The sequence below is a fragment of the Carassius carassius genome, chromosome 21 (genome assembly GCF_963082965.1).
Source record: "Carassius carassius chromosome 21, fCarCar2.1, whole genome shotgun sequence".
Classification (NCBI taxonomy): Eukaryota; Metazoa; Chordata; class Actinopteri; order Cypriniformes; family Cyprinidae; genus Carassius; species Carassius carassius.
This window is the reverse complement of record NC_081775.1, coordinates 9,630,213-9,648,438: the sequence shown is the minus strand read 5'-3', so window position 1 is coordinate 9,648,438 and position 18,226 is coordinate 9,630,213. Positions and strand designations below refer to the sequence as shown.

The following is an 18,226-nucleotide window of genomic DNA, read 5'->3' as shown; positions in this document are numbered from 1 at the left end:
GAAGTAATTTTAATACTGATATTAATAATTAAAAAAAAATCATTGAGTAGCAAATAAACATGTTAGAATGATTTCTTAAGGACCACAAATTTTGCTTGTGTTAATGTTTGAGTTGTGTTCAAGCTGGTCATGCAATTTTGCCACAATGACAACAGAAAGCCATTTGGTTTGAAATTGACTTCTGTGCGAGTTGTGCTTCATAACACTATTGCAAAACTTGTGATCACAACTATATATACAGCAACTTTGCACATCACACAAATTACGCTTTTTATATGAGGCAAACGGGAAACTTGACTCGAAGCTGATTCGAGCAGAGTTTGATGTTAGCATATTGCTAAGCTAACAGCAAGACCTGAATCAACCATCCTGATTATTAAGTGAAATACAATGATGTCGCTGCGTATATTTCGAGCACACTTATGACGTCTAGAAATACATTCTAGGTAGACAGCTCATTAGGTTTTGATGCAGAGCAAATGAGTAAATATTCAGTACACACACAGTTCACAATATCCTCACCTCTCCAAAGCCTCCTTTCCCCAGAACTCTATACTGCCGAAACGTGTCTTTTGTGATCGGTTGTCTAGAAATAAAACCACAAAATCTGATATCAATTCAGAAAAGACAGGAAACATTTTAGCATTCAGATCCATTAACAAAACTAGGTGGAGCACAAGCTACATTACAAGTTACCCTCTACATTACAATTATAAACCAGTCAACGAGAAACACATTTTCCACATGATTTGTGTAACAAAGCCTTCTTAGAATTGTTCGTAGAAAAAGGTTTTATTGGCCACTTACATAAATGCATATATGTTTAAATCAGTTTCTATCTAGCACAGACTCTGCTGTGTAACTCTAATATTTCGTGACATGACAAAACATGACTGTTTGCTTTCATGTGTTGAGCTGTTAACAATTATGCAAATAACAAATTATTTAAATGGATTAGCATCCGAACTGCTGTAACAGCTGAATATGATTTATCAAGATGCAGCACGTCTGGTTTAAGCCCAGCTAAGAACTTCCTCCCACAAAACAAAAGAATGAAAGTGCACAAATGGTAGACTAAGCAGACTAAAAGGCTAACGGACAGAGTAAAGGGAGGGATCAAGTGTGCAACCAACCTTTCCAGCATTTTCCATTGGAGGAAGCGGTCGAAGTACATGCTGTTCTGATAGTCAGCAAAAGGAGCACCACTTAAGTAGTCATGAAGAGCTCTGTGAGATTTAAAACAGCATGGAGACCATTAGACCATGGGCAGCTCTGTGAGAACCAGAAGTAAAGATTACAGTAAAGAGCTAACATTACGCTGTAGTGTTTAATTCTGTAGAAAACAGTTCAATTCCCAGTGGATAAACTCTACAACTTATTTCTGAATATGTCTTTATTACATAGTATGCAATGTTAGGACGACTGTGTCCAAATTATTGTATGTTGAAACATATGAGAAAGGTATTATTTCAAGCATTTTGGAATATTTTGAACAAACTTATTGCAGCTTGTTCAAATGTTTGGGAAAAATACATACCTCATATCACATTGTGTAAGTATAAAAACTTGCATTAAACCATAGTAATTGTTAAAAAGTATAAATAAAACAAGTATTTGTTTATATGATGTATGCATTTTAATGCAATTCTAAAAACACCTTATGATATCTGTAGCAAGAACAGTTGGGGCTGGGGTTAATGTGTCTGAATTAGCTTGGTTTAAAAGCAACCGAGGTCCAGGTGTTCACACGTGTGTTTGCATGTGTCTTACTTGCGACAGTCACTGAAGATCTCTTTGCAGGGACTCAGTTCTAGATTTTCTCTGCAACTTTCTGCCAGACTTTCAGCTACATCTACACACTCAGAGGACTGTAGAAGAAACAACATGCTCTCTGATTACTGATGCACACGTTCTAGATCCGAAATTAAACAACACACACACACACACACACAAACACACAAACACAAACACAAACACACGTTTGTTTCTATGAATTGGGGGGACTTTTCATAGACTTCTATTACTTTCATACTGACCAAACAATATTTTTTATCCCCTAACCCTAGACCTAACCCTTAGAGAAAACCTATTTGCATTGTTACACTTTTTTTCCCTTGTGGGGACCACAGGCCAGGCCTCAAAATGTCAACTTATTTTTTAGGTTTTACTTTCCTTGTAGGGACATTTGGTCCACACAATGTAGCATAAACAAGTACACACACACACACACACACACACACACACACAACAGGAAAGTTCAACCAAATCACACCTGCTTGGTGAGAAACTTTTTGATGATCTCATCTCCTCGACTCTTCCTCTTCTCATCGGGTGCCACCTCATAGTCCTCCTAAAAGACCAAATAAAAACAAATGAATAACTTATAAATGAACTCTGAGATAAACAAGCCATAACATAATCCAAAACGCACATGATACCTTATGACATAATGCATCTAATTTAGATGTTAATGAAATAGTAGCCAGGATGATGCATGTTGCATTTAAAAATGGCAAATTGCAGTTTCTAGGAGTGAGGGAGCACAGGTTTTTAATCAGTCCACCAAGAAACAAAATTGTGTTTACAGTTTATAGCCTTTCCCAAGTTTTTAAGGTTCATAGCATTGAGATCAAACTGATTTGAGCTAAATTATACATATGCCCATTCTTAAATATTTATATTTATATTATATTTATTCATTTAGCTGACACTTTTATCCAAAGCGACTTACAATTGCTATATATGTCAGAGGTCGCACGCCTCTGGAGCAACTAGGGGTTAAGTGTCTTGCTCAGGGACACATTGGTGTCTCACAGTGGATTTGAACCCAGGTCTCTCACACCAAAGGCATGTGTCTTATCCACCCACCACCCATTATTATACTTAATAAAAAAACAAAAAACAAAAGATATTTTGAAAAATGTTTTATGTCTATACAATAAAAGCCAATGCAGTCCACTGTTTTGACCCCACCAACTTTAATTATATGGAAAAAACAACATAAATATTAATATTAAATTTAAATGCTACATAAAAATCTCTGTGCTTCAAAAGGAGAAAGTCAGTCATGCATGTTTGGAATGATATGAGGGCGATTAAATGATGACAGAACTATATATTTTTAGATTAACTATTTAATTCAGCAATAATAAACGTAACTGAGTCGGCAGGACCTGAAGGATTTTTCTGAAGAACAGTTTTCAGTTTAACTGTTCAGAACAGACAAGGGACTCATGAACAACCATCACAAAACAGAAAGACAGTCCTGGATCATCAGGTAACAGCACACAGTATTAAGAACCAAGGGTTCCCAAACTTTTTAATAATTTCAGCAATTTTTTTGTCTTGTGTACTAAATGTAAACATCTTTTATTTCAAATATCTTACTCAGGACAGTACTAAATAAAAAATAACATGCATTTAGTGTGATCTCTCTTATTTTGTTAAAATTATTGTCATTTTCACAGATTCTGCAAGGGGTTCCCAAACTTTCGCATGCCACTGTATGGTAAAATCCATTTCAGAACCCGCATAATGTAAAAACAAAACAATGGTTAGTAACTTTATAAGTCAGCCAGACAGTCATCCTGTCTAAGCAGGTATTCATTCTTAGAATAAGCTGCAATGTGACCCAGACTTTATGTATTGGTCAAAGAACTAGTCATGTAAGGCTAATATGGACCAGACTTTGCACAGATACTCAAAAACCTAGAGACTAACGAAACCAAGACAGACAGAGAGTATTAAGTGAACTCAAATCTGGAAAACAGAAACTACATCCATTGACTTCACTATTCCAGTCGGTATCCATTTCTATATGCTATGTAATTGAGTCTGTGAGTGATTACACAATGAATGAGCTCCACAGTCTGGCACGTCCTTTCCCTAAGGGTCGTAAATGTGCCTGTGTGTGTGGGGGGGGGGTTAATGCTTGATGACACCCTTATCAACACCCTCTCCGGCCCTCGTGCTCTGTGGATCCCATTACATAAGAGTCTCCATACCACCTTCCCCCACTCGGTTCCGTCCCAAATGATGTAAACACAAGCTCGCGCACCTACACCGAAGCATATGTACCTCCAAATAGGTTTTCACACAAATCATGTCACACATATGCTTCATGAGTGCACACACACACACATGCTTCATGAAGCCCAACGTGTGTCTGACTTCAGGTTGCTTGGTAACCATCCAGTCAACACGGCAGGATTCCATAAGGTCCTGGAGCGCCACAGCACGGCCCAGCAGCGTCACTTAATACACTGAACGTCATTACATAGTGGGGGACTGTGTGTGTGGGTACTGCGTCTCGACACATACAGCAATATGATTTCCATTCCCCTTAACACATTTGGCAACTCCTTCATTGGAAGATTTAAAATAGTGCTGTGAGTAATGAGGGAAGAAAAGAATGTTACACGGAATTTTCAGAGTCCAACAGAAGCTGCAGCTATTGCCTAAGTTAAGAAAAAAAAGTTCATCAATTCATCAATTACTCATTTGGGAAAGCTAAAACATGCCTGTGTGACACGCAAGAACAAACCTGATTGGTTTTCGCTTGTCAAGCTAGCATGTTTGAGCCTTGATTACAATATTCAACATGCTATATGTATGTGTGTTGATTGAATAAAAGCCTAAAAGTAAATGTGCTCATCATAGTAATGGGGGATATACGGACACGGTTAACTGGTAGAATTTGTTAAAAGGAGATTTTGGACTATTGTCTCTATCGCGGTTACACGCTTACGTGACATTGCTGTGCTACGTGGCTATTTGAAGCATTGTGGTTTAAAAACAAGTGATTATGAGCTGTTGAAATGCCATCAGCAGCGAAAGAGAACTCATTTTGCTATATGTGTGCATTATAAGAGAGGTGTGCGCACGTGATGAAGGTGCTAATAGAGCACAGGGGTATTGAATGCACTTATGCAATTTTGACACTTTACAGGCCTTTAATGGTTAAATACACACACTTGTATGTCAAATGCTGATATTTCCAAGTATTCTTGTAAACGCAGTAATTTAGGTCTTATGTGAAAGCAAACAGCTGTGAAAGAAAACACAACAGTGTAACATTATATTGGATTGGTCAGCTCTTAAAGTGACAGCAGTCTATTATTCCTAATGTCTGCCGTATATGTTAAACAATAAAGAGAAATATCTCATTGCTCTTGACTAAATCAGTTTTGTAACTTTAATAAGAAGAAAATAATATTTAGCTTACCTAAACATTATACATTCATTAAATGTACATACAGTCGTGGCCAAAAACTTTGAGAATTACATAAATATTGGAAATTGGAAAAGTTGCTGCTTAAGTTTTTATAATAGCAATTTGCATATACTCCAGAATGTTATGAAGAGGGATCAGATGAATTGCATAGTCCTTCTTTGCCATGAAAATTAACTTAATCCCAAAAAAACCTTTCCACTGCATTTCATTGCTGTGATTAAAGGACCTGCTGAGATCATTTCAGTAATCGTCTTGTTAACTCTCAGAATGTTGACGAGCACAAGGCTGGAGATCATTATGTCAGGCTGATTGGGTTAGAATGGAAGACTTGACATGTTAAAAGGAGTGTGATGCTCGAAATCATTGTTCTTCCATTGTTAACCATGGTGACCTGCAAAGAAACGCGTGCAGCCATCATTGCGTTGCATAAAAATGGCTTCACAGGCAAGGATATTGTGGCTACTAAGATTGCACCTAAATCAACAATTTATAGGAACATCAAGAACTTCAAGGAAAGAGGTTCAATTCTTGTAAAGAAGGCTTCAGGGCGTCCAAGAAAGTCCAGCAAGCGCCAGGATCGTCTCCTAAAGAGGATTCAGCTGCGGGATCAGAGTGCCACCAGTGCAGAGCTTGCTCAGGAATGGCAGCAGGCAGGTGTGAGCGCATCTGCACGCACAGTGAGGCCAAGACTTCTGGAAGATGGCCTGGTGTCAAGAAGGGCAGCAAAGAAGCCACTTCTCTCCAAAAAAACATCAGGGACAGATTGATCTTCTGCAGAAAGTATAGTGAATGGACTGCTGAGGACTGGGGCAAAGTCATATTCTCCGATGAAGCCATTTTCCGATTGTTTGGGGCATCTGGAAAAAGGCTTGTCTGGAGAAGAAAAGGTAAGTGCTACCATCAGTCCTGTCTCATGCAAGGGAGTGGGCTCACTCACAATTCTGCCCAAAAACACAGCCATGAATAAGGAATGGTACCAAAACACCCTCCAACAGCAACTTCTTCCAACAATCCAACAACAGTTTGGTGAAGAACAGTGCATTTTCCAGTACGATGGAGCTCCGTGCCATAAGGCAAAAGTGATAACTAAGTGGCTCGGGGACAAGAATGTTGAAATTTTGGGTCCATGGCCTGGAAACTCCCCAGATCTTAATCCCATTGAGAACTTGTGGTCAATCCTCAAGAGGCGGGTGGACAAACAAAAACCCACTAATTCTGACAAACTCCAAGAAGTGATTATGAAAGAATGGGTTGCTATCAGTCAGGATTTGGCCCAGAAGTTGATTGAGAGCATGCCCAATCGAATTGCAGAGGTCCTGAAAAAGAAGGGCCAACACTGCAAATAACTGACTCTTTGCATAAATGTCATGTAATTGTCGATAAAAGCCTTTGAAACGTATGAAGTGCTTGTAATTATATTTCAGTACATCACAGAAACAACCGAAACAAAGATCTAAAAGCAGTTTAGCAGCAAACTTTTTGAAAACTAATATTTATGTAATTCTCAAAACTTTTGGCCACGACTGTAGACACATATTTATGTGTAAAGCCTGTGTCTGCATGAATCTAGAATAACATTGTGACGAGTGGGGCGGGGCCGGGGGAGTGATTGGAGATGAACTACACCTGTTCGACCCGCCGGTCTCGAGGCCCATGGAGGAGATGGAAGGATATAAAACTGGAGCGACGACAGTGAAGGACGAGAGAGGACCAGGCCTGGGCTTTTAGTTGTGTTTTGGGTTTTATTTGCGCGCACCAGTCGTCCGTGAGGGGCTGGTGCGCTGTTTTTGTGTTTATTTTGTTATTAAAATGTTTTTGATTGTCCGCCGGTTCCCGCCTCCTTCTTCCGGATGAATATGAAGGTTGATATCATTACAGTGGTGCCGAAGCCCGGGAGAAGGAGGGACGCGCTGCTGAAGATCCCTCGCCGCTGTGGTGAATCCGCGGTGCCATCGAGCTGGCGAGGAGTGTGCCGCCATGGACGCTCGAGGCGGTGGGCTGGAGCGAGTTGCCGGGGACGGGCGAGCTCGCTGCCGACCGCCCGCTATCTGGAGGGGCGGCTGCCGTCCGTGAGGGAGCGGAGGAGTCGGCGCCGTTCGCCAGGTGGCCGGAGCCTGCTGCCTCCGCCGGAACGGGGAGGAGCAGGGAACGGGGGACTCCTGCCGGCTGCCCAAAACCGGAGGAGCCGTCGCCGTCCACCGGGCGGCGGAGGAGTGTCGTGCCGTCCGCCGAGGGCCGTCCAGTGCCACCGCCAGGCACCGCGGAGGAGATCGCCCAGCTGGTGGAGGGCCGAGCAGCGGTGCGTCTGGGAACCGGAATATTTTTTTTTTTTTCCCTCTCTCCCCTCTCTCGTCTCTGTCGCTCCTCCTTCCATCTCCTTTTCTCTCGCCTCGTCTGTCCTACCCCCAGGTTCCCGCAGGTCCCCGTGAGCGGCCCCCCCGGAGGGAGGGGGGGGGGGGGGGAGTAGAGCGCAGTCTCGGGAGTACCCCCCGGCCTGCGAGGGGCGATGGGGGTATGTGACGAGTGGGGCGGGGCCGAGGGACATGGGAGCGAGGCCGGGGGAGTGATTGGAGATGAACTACACCTGTTCGACCCGCAGGTCTCGAGGCCCATGGAGGAGATGGAAGGATATAAAACTGGAGCGACGACAGTGAAGGACGAGAGAGGACCAGGCCTGGGCTTTTAGTTGTGTTTTGGGTTTTATTTGCGCGCACCAGTCGTCCGTGAGGGGCTGGTGCGCTGTTTTTGTGTTTATTTTGTTATTAAAATGTTTTTGATTGTCCGCCGGTTCCCGCCTCCTTCTTCCGGATGAATATGAAGGTTGATATCATTACAAACATTTATATCCAGTTACTAATTTTTTGTTTCAGCTAGTAGCACAGTTAACACAATTTTAGTTTTTCAAACAACATGCACTAGGCGGTTAGCGAATCACAACACACTGGGACAGCTAACCAATCTGAGCCCATCGTGAATTTCTGAGGGAGAAACTAGGAAGTCAACAGATTATTTTTAGAAGAATGGAAAAGCAGTGTGGAATTATTATTATTATTATAACAGTACTGTGATAAAGCACACTGGATTATTACAGTATTTGCAAAGATGTTTGAAAAACTACAATTGTGTTAATTGCACTATTGTATGTCCAATTATATATTTCCTACAGACACAAAAAATGAGTAGCTCGATATAAATGTTATTCTAAATTCATGCAGAAATGAAAACGTTCACACAGAGGGTTTACACATAAATATGTCTATACAAACATTTAATGAATGTATATTGTTTAGCTCTTGTTGCTATACTTGTAAAACAATGTGTATTGTAATATTTATTCCCCAGCTCCAAGCACTTCCATTGTTAGCTCTTTACTGTGACAGTGATTTTTTTCTCAGTACATGCTGATGTTTTTTTGTGTGCACCTACAATACATCTTTTTACGCTCACATTACAACTGTTGATGACATTGATAAAGGAGACAGGATTTAAATTCTGCTCTCTTAGCCTCTTTTGAATGGGAAATGATAGAATTTGCAGGGGAATTTGCTATGCCTGCATGTTAAAGGTCACCGCATTGAAAAAAGCAGAAAATACAAACACACATACACATACACACAGAGAGAGATCCAATCATAATAGTGGTTTGAGAACAGACCTACATCAGTGGCTCTGAATGGTACAGAAGAGCCACCAGGCCAAAACAAATGGCGGGCTGCCTCTGACACAGGGGAACTGGGCCAATCTGATGTGTGCGATAACATCAGACTATTCTGCCTCCACCGAGATGGAAAAACAAAACCCGGACCAAAAAGGTCAGTGGCGTGCACATTTCATTTGTCTTTGTGTACACATAAACCCAGATAACGTGTGAAGAGGTTTCTCACATGAAGTTGTCGCGCTTCTTTCCTTGTTTTGCACACACAGAGATCTCACACAGAGCAGACACAGACAGTGCTGTCTAACTCGTCACAACAATTGAGATCCCGCTACTTTCTGACGTCAGAGTAGGCCTCAAAACCCCCCCACCCGGGCTCTTTCCTTATGGTGGCTCGCACAAACGCATGCATACATGCTCGCTGCCTGCTGAACATATGCATACATACATCAAACACACTCATGCATTTTCAGTTCAATGCATCTCTGTTTACATTCGGTTTTTTATTCAAAACCCAATCCTGAACTGATTTTAATGTATTCCAGGTCATTAAGGGCAATTTTTTTCTTCTTCTTGAGAACACAAAGTCTGCCAAGGGGAACGCTAGTGCTGTATTTCACCATTAAAATCAAAAGAAATTGCGAAATCGAGTTTGTTTAACAAGATCTCACTGCAGTTCAGTAATGGAAACCATTCTGTTTGCACACAATGATTTTTGTAATAAAACCATCATAAAAGGAGCTAAAACAAATAATATTATTAAATATAAATGTTATTTAGATGATACACGGTTCAAAAGTTTAGATATTTTAGTTTTTTTTTAAAGCAATGATGCATTTAATTGCTAAAAAGTGACAATAAAGATGTTTGAAATGTCACAAAAGATTTTGATTCCAAATAAGGACGGTTCAACTTTTATTCTGTAAATCTGAAAGAAAAAATATCATTGTTTATACAAAAATATGAAGCAGCACAGCTGTTTTCAACATTTATAATAATGGGGAATAGAAATGTTTCTTGAGCAGCAAATCAGCATGTTAGAAGGATTTCTGAAGGACATGTGACTCGAGTAAGGATGCTGAATATTCAGCTTTGCATCAGAAATAAATTATATTTTCAAACAGATAACAGCTATTTTAAAACAAATGTTGTGGCGTTTTCCCTTCATTATCTAAAAATCTTCTGCTTTTATTTCATTAGCTGTAACATCGTAACCCAGGAACGATTACGGTGCTTTTATGTCAGGGCATTTTTGCTTTATTTTATTTGACTTTCAAATGACATTTATGTTCTTCCCTTAAACCCATTAATAAAGCTTCCCTATTCACTTACACAGCTATGTCCTACAAAGGGTTTTTGTAAAAATCAGGAGAACGTTTCAAGACACCATAAACAAGATGAACACCTTTTCCCAGTCCTAAAAAACACAAATATGCTGCCCTATGTTTTATGATGGTGACTCCCTGTCAGATTTTGAGTGGGCAATAGATTCGAAAAGAAGATGAATGGCTTGAAAGAACCAGCAACTAAAAGCTGTTCAGGCAATCCTAAATAAATTCAGGTGCATTGAGTGCTAGAGGCGTACCATGGCATCCAGGAGTTGGATGCATCGCTGCAGCTCTGGTCGCGTCTCACAGTAGAGGCGGAACAGAAGTCCCCCGATGGGCTGCTTGTTACACAGACTGAAGTAGTCCCGCTCTGAGACACAAAACAACAGGTAAAACTTTACAAAAAAGTACTGTGGTAATACAGTGATACTTTATTAGGCCACCATATTAGGTACACCTTGCTTTTGCATGTACATCTGCCTTAATTATTTGTGGCATGGATTAAACCATGTGCTAGACATTTCTCTGAGATTTTGGTTCATATTGACACATTCATGATGCCAATCTCCTGTTCCACCATATGCCAAAGCTGCTCCATTGGATTGAGATCTGGTGACTGTGGAGGCCATTTGAGTAAAGTGAACTCCTTGTCAAGTTCAAGAAACCAGTCTGAGATGATTTGAGCTTTGTGACGTTGAGACTCTTTCATCTCCCTATAGTAAGACAATCTCTGGTTGAACAGGTGTACCTTATAAAGTGGTCATCAGTTTATATATCATGAGGTTAATAGAAAGGGACATACTTTTAAAGAAAGAAAACTGAAAAATTATAATTCCATCATTTACTCAACCTCATGTCTTTGCAAAACCTGTATTATTGAATACAAAAGAAGGTAATTTGTTCACACAATGAAAGCCTTGATAAAACATTGATAATAATGAGAAATATTTCTTGAGCATCAAATCATCATATTAGAATGATTTCTGACGAATCATGTGACAATGCTGAAAAATGATCTCTGTATCACGAGAATAAATGACATTTTGAAATATATTTAAATAACTGCTTCCTATTTTAGTATTGTAAATATATTTCACAATATTACTTGTTTAACTGAAGAACTATTGAACAGAATTGGTGTGTATTCTAGAAATTTTAAATGAAAGAAGTTTGAAAACTGTTGCTGGGGTGACTTAAGTTTTGAAATGAAATTGTAAAAGTTGGATAGTAGTCACTCCTCTTCTGTTGCTCAAGGGATTGTGTGTAATATTAGACCAAACAGCATGCAAGGAAACATATTTTGCAACTCCACTGGGACAAGTATGACATCCAGGCTCCTCTGACAGACTACTTTCAACTTAATGTAATTTGGGACGTGCCACTTCTCATTTCTCAGACTGTAAGCAAACTGGGATTAAGCCAATGGCAATGTAAACTCTGAGACAGCTCAACAATGGCGAACAGCAAAGTGACATCACACTTGGCCAGAACAACAGCACAGCTGACAAGGAGCATGAAAATGACAGGAAGTGTATAAACAAGACACCCAAAGTGTTGATACATTACCAATGGTTTTGCTCAATTCTGTGCACTGACTGATATGAGGAAAACGAAGGATCTCCCTCCATTTTTTACTTCTTCCTTTCCGTTTTCCTCCTCCACCTAGACAGAAAAAAAGACAAAAGTAGCCATTAAAACGATTTCCAGAAAACATCAAGACAAACAACATTTGTATCCTTAATAACATGGGGGAAATATTTATCAGTAATAGGATATTGCACTTTCCACGAATCCCGAGGAAATAAAATAAATCTCCTCGTGACTTTGAACATGTGCAATGTAATAAAACATGTCAGCATCTGGTCTCTCAGCCTGAGAGTAAGTAAGCTGTAGTTAAAACGAGAGTCACTTCTGACGTCAGCGCAGGTCAAAAATATGCATTCCCTCCCAAGAGAAAAGCCGAGCTTTTACAGCTAACCGTGTCGTGCTATGCAATAACTGTTTGTCTTATGAAGCATTCAAACTTATACGGGCCAACAAAACAGAGCTGCTTCTGCGACTCATTCATTAGTTACAAAAGTGCTCTTTATCGCTTCTTTCACTCCGGCGGATTTGAATTCAAGGAGAATAGAGTGGAATGGGAACGTGGAGCATTTAGCCATTGACCATTCCAGCATTGTGAATAAAGCTGAATGTCTCCAAACACAAACAATCAGGGTAGTGAAAGCCCAAGACATTCATCTCACGTAGATGACAGGCCTCGCTAATCAGGAGCCACTGGCTCATGAGATGCCACAAATCAAAGCCTTTCCCACCAAACGGCAGGACTGTTAAAGTGATGTTAGCACTAGCCAGATTCAGCCGCCTTGAATAAATATGAGAGGAATGTTACAGAAAATTGCTCAGACCTGATTTCTGTGTCTAGATTTACAATTTTCAAGAGCGAGAACTATAACATCAAAATCACTAGTGGAATATTTCTCTAGTTACTTATTCAACCGTTAACTCATGTATCTTTTTCCTGTTTACATTCCCTTCACATCTTATTTTTATGCAGGAAATTTTAGTATATGCTCATGTAAGTCACTGGCCATAAATACAAATCAAGTTTGGCATTTTGGGACAGGGCTCATATTTAACTATGACATTTTTGGCCCAGTGGACTTTCAGGAAATAAATACTTTTCACACTGTATTACAGGACAATTCTGTCATTTTTCTAAACCGCATATTTTGAAACTAAAATCTTTTTGATTTAATGGCCAACTTGTTTGTCTGGCATAGGTTAATTTTATAGTTAGTGCAGTCCAATTACAAATAAATCTTAAGTCACTTAAAAAAAAAAAAAAAACACTTTAGAATTTTTTCAGAATTATCGATTTTTCTTTTATGCCAAAAATCATTAGGATATTGAGTAAAGATCATGTTCCATGAAGATATTTTGTAAATTTCCTACTGTAAATATATTAAAACTTAATTTTTGTTTAGTAATATGCATTGCTAAGAACTTCATTTGGACAACTTTAAAAGGCAATTTTCTCAGTATTTTGATTTTTAGTTTCATCTCAGCCTAATATTGTCCCATCCTAACAAACCATAAATCAATAGAAAGATTATTTATTCAACTTTCAGATGATGTACAAATCAGTTTCGAAAAATTTACACTTAAGACCTTAAGGTCCAGGGTCACAAATACTTTCACATTTTTCACATCTTTTCACACAAAATTATGGCTCAATTTGAAATGACAAACATCGAGAAAAAAATATTCTGCTTGAAAGTGATATTTACATAGTTTTTTATTTGTTTTCTTTGTTCATCATGGCTCATTTTCATTTTAAGCCCTTAATTTACAATCCTTAGTAAACAAGCAGACTGACTGAAAAACTGCTGGTATGGACTAAATATACAAACAGATTAGTCAAATTTATGCTAAATTCACAAAGCAAAAATGTCCATTGTCTAATGTCAAGTGAAAAGATGTATGAAGCACAGCTCACACAAAACACTTTCAAACTAAGGAGCTTTCTGCTGGTCAACAGGGCTAATCTGTGTGACCAACTTGAACCCGATGCAAATCTACATTGGAAATGTTTCTCCCTTAAGCCGAATTCCCAGTCGCGTGGATTCCTATTAAAATGACTGGATTTCGCCAAACGAGAATTTGCAGAACAAAGGTAAATGTAACCACACATTAAGTTTGTAATTTGCATTTAATTGCCATAAATCTAATTCACAATCAACACCGAAAGACTGTTGATTTCTCTGTGTTTGCATCATCATGGTTTTTCAATGTGTAGTTTTATGATGGTTTTTACATATTTAAAAATTGAAAGTCAGAATTTGGGCCTTGGACAAAAGACAATAAAAACTACAAAAAAAGCCAAGTGAAAAGTAGGAAATCTAAATGCGGGCAAGGCAAAAAGTTTCCAAGCCAGTTTTAATATGAGACAATCCCATAACACACACACAAAAAAGTTGGTTAAATTTGTTAGTTTTAATAGAAACCAATCCATGGGCTATAAATGCCAAGACACGACAATGTGTTTAATTTTACAAACCTTCAGACTGCAGCAGAAACCAAAAATGCTGTGTTGAGGTCTATATTAGAAAAGGACAGAAAAGATTGCAGGCCATCCGCAACAAACGCAACGATCTGATTTTGTGAAATGAAATCATTTGCCAAAAACCTGCTGGTTACATAATTCTCAATGCTTGTCTGTTACAGATTTAAGGGACTGTGACGGCAGGAGTAATGGTGACCATATTGCCACAGAAGAAAACAGATGCCAATCAAAGAGGGAAGGAATGTTTGCTTTACATCATCCTGCCAGAGGTCCGCTCGAGTCAGAGTCAATGCATCAAACAACGTAAAACACCTGGAAGAAAGTGGGTCAGAAAACGGAGATGTAATTAACCTCCTTCCTTTCAGTCCCCAGAGCCAACTAGAAGAGTCAGATCGACTGAGAAGGTCAGAAGGCTCTTCGCTCACTCATCCGAGTAATATAAACAATAATCGAAGAATGACATTTAGAGAGCTTGATGGTGCTCTTGCCGATTATTACAGCTGGAAAAGTGAAGATAAAGCACCGCTCTTATGACTGCAGCGGGATGGGGATCCGGTCTCATTTCATTTGGTGATGTTTAGGTGGATGCCAGGCGTATGCAGCTTTATGTAAATGTACTGTACATATGCGCTCAACTAAAGACAACTCTAAACCTGAAGCCAACAGACGGCATCAGATTAAAAGTAACTGTAGCAACCATTTTTGGAAATTATTGGGAGCTTGGGAAAAATCTCCAGTGTTTTCTATAGCTACCCTTTCATGTCTCCCTATGGCAAAACAATTGACATTGATTTCATCGTTTACACACATTCAATCCTAAAGATCATCTTAAAAGAAAGAGAGCGAGAGAGAGAGAGAGAGAGAGATCGGTAACCAGGGTTTCTGCTGGTTTTATGAATGTAACTTTACATTTAAATAACTTTTTAAGACGGAGTAAAAAAAAATTAAGGAATAAATTGAGCGAAACCAATTTGTCAACAACATGTTCGAAAGTGTAAATATGTGTGTGTGTGTGTGTGTGTGTATGTATATATATTAGGGCTGGGCGATATGGAGCAAAAAATATATCTCGATATATTTTGCTATATCTCGATATACAATATATATCTCGATATCTTTACAGGAAAAATAACCCCCCAAAAACTACTGTAAAAACAAATATGCCAAATATTACATGTTTAGGACCCTATGAAATGTAAAACAATTTTCTTCACCATATGTTTTATTGTTATCTAATTCTGTGTTTAATCAAGTGTAATTATTTAAATGCATAAAAACAACTTAATTTGTTACATTTTTTTCTTAAAATAGCCTTATGAGAATTTTTTTGTCCCCTCTGAAATTCTGTGTATTCACATTTTTCTGTTTATCAAAATGAAGGCATAAAACATTCATTTAATTTATCTTTTAATAATTGAAAATTAAGCAAACTTTATTTTTTGGTAAACAAAGGGGATTTACTATTAAAAATAATACATGGAAGAAATGCTGCGTGATTATTCCTTAAATTATGTTCGTTTCATTTTAATAGTAGTAGTAGTAGGCTATGTACAATAGGCTAGTAATAGATTTCTGGCAAATACTTTTATTTTGACAGGTTTACCATTACAGTTCTGTGCGTCTATGATGTGATATGACGGTAGTTTTACTCAAATCAAACGGTCAGATGCTCATGGAGTGACTCTCAGAACAGTTCTGGAGATGTTGTTCATGTGTTCACATCGTCATTTAGTGAGACGACAGAAGCTGAAATCACCGGAGCGTCACGCGCGCTTCCATGTGTTTAATTAATGAAGACGCGCTTCTGCGCCATTCATTAGCACAGACACGCAGAACATGCAGGATTCATATTTAAATAGAGTTTTCCCGCTTAACATTTACAGATATTAGTCTATATCGCGATTTGATGTGAGTGCAATGACCTACTTTTGATTAATTCATTTAAAATTTTACAAATTCTGTGACATTCCACGTTAAACTGTAAATTCCGTTTTTATGACTGGATTCCGCGATTCCGTCTGCGTTTTCTGCATCACGGAAATCATAGGGCCCTACAGTAGACATGCCTGCTGTTCGCCCGACGCCTTAAAACTGATGTATCTCCATATAATGGAGCCAGTTGTCTTTTTTTATACTAGTTCTGCAGTCTCCGGTCTGGTTGAGGACGCCGCCATGTTTATGAGACAACACGCGAAGCGAGGGGAGGGGGAACAAAATCAAGGGGGTAGGGGCGAGCACAGCACAGAGAAGACAAACAAGCAAAGTGGCAGAATCAGAATTAAATATAAACAATATATCGATATATACGATATGTCAAAATCCATATCGTGTTTAAAAAAGATCTCGATTTATTCAGCTGCAACAGAATGCTTTGTTAACATGTTTGACATTTAAATGTTTGACTTAATTTTTTTTATATTGGATTTTTATCTTATTGGTATCGAAACTAGGAATCGATAAGAATCGGAATCGATAAGAATCGGGATCGATAAAATTCAAACGATTCCCAACCCTAGTAAGAAATGTTACGAACATAGATAAAAATAACTGCTGATAGTCAATCATATTTACAGTACAAACCTTGTCAGTGAACTATGAGGGCAACAAAAAAAAAAAAAAAAAAAAAAAATAATAATCCTTCATTAATCGTAATCGAGGTTTTGATTTTAGGCCATAATCGTCCAGCCCTAATATACACACACAAGTTACATTAGCAATACAACTTCCAAACAATCTCTATTACTTTTAAATTCATTTTACCAAAAAAAAAAAAAAAAAAATGATATATATAACTTTATAGCTTTTGCATCCAACCACTTTTAATGTACATTCTGATCACACTGCAAAAAGTTTATGAGCGAGTTTATGATTGAATAAAGAACAAATATCTGCCAGCGTGCTCTGAAAAATCTACTCAATTCAAATGCATCAAGTCATTTTTCCACACCATTGACATATTTGTTCTTATTTTATACGTAAAATAAAATTCTCAGAAAACAAGACTTAATTTCTTCATTTTGCATCTCATGTAAATCTTAATTTACTACTCCTCAAACGTCATCAGGTATCAAACACACACACACACACACACACACACACACGAGTGCTTGGCAAACTCATTTAGTAAACACATTTAGTTGTTATCAGTATCAAAGTGAGTGAGGATTCAGTCCAGGAATTCATGGCATGAATTACTGTGGGCCACGGCACGATCAGGCGCGTGTGTGTGTGTGTGTGTGTGATTATCCTCATTAGGGAACAGCAAGCACACGTTTCATATTGTGACTGACATACCTTGTTTTGTTTTGTCATTGTGTCACTTTTGATCAATTCAATACATCCTTGATGAACAAAATTAGTTCAAAGCAAACATCTTTCTGACCCTAAACCTATATATACAGTATTTACACACACTATATAAAAGTTAATTTATTTCACACAGCTCAAATAGTTTTAGGTTGCTTTTAATTTATGGATTTTGTGACTGTACCAGTACTATTTTTGGACTTTTATTGGTAACATTTGACTGTCAATGAATTTCGACAGTTAAAATAGCCATCACAATCTGGACAGCATTTATAGAAAACCCTGGCTGATCAATACTAAAACACACAGCATATAAAGAATGACAGGAAATCAATTTTGTGTCCTTACACACACACACACTATAGAGTTTCATGTCAGGGACTGGCTTGTTAAAAGCAAGAGGCCATATTAGTGAGCCTGCTTAATTTGTTCCACAAGACTCCGACTACACCCTTTTGTTTCATGTCGGTTTTATGGATGTGATGATCTAATGTGCACGATATAAAAATACGCTTGACGGTCTGTCGCGCATCTGTCAGAGACACAGCAGACACACGCCCCACATGACGGCAACATCTCGTCATTTACTGCAATGCTCTTTTACTGATGATGATTGTTTTACTTGGTGATTCAGAGGT

At 38.6% G+C, this 18,226-nt stretch overlaps 1 protein-coding gene across 2 annotated transcripts in view; it reads right to left on the bottom strand.

Moving 5' to 3' along the window:
* LOC132097494 (G protein-coupled receptor kinase 5-like) overlaps positions 1–18,226 on the bottom strand; it is a 50,950-nt gene that overhangs the window by 8,538 nt on the left and 24,186 nt on the right. For both annotated transcript variants that reach the window (XM_059503233.1, XM_059503232.1), the window contains exons 2-7: positions 11,783–11,878; positions 10,474–10,586; positions 2,273–2,350; positions 1,771–1,868; positions 1,134–1,226; positions 523–586 (exon numbers count right to left, since the gene is read on the bottom strand). In XM_059503233.1, coding sequence (XP_059359216.1) covers positions 523–586; positions 1,134–1,226; positions 1,771–1,868; positions 2,273–2,350; positions 10,474–10,586; positions 11,783–11,878 — 542 coding nt within the window. The remainder of the gene's footprint in view (positions 1–522; positions 587–1,133; positions 1,227–1,770; positions 1,869–2,272; positions 2,351–10,473; positions 10,587–11,782; positions 11,879–18,226) is intronic.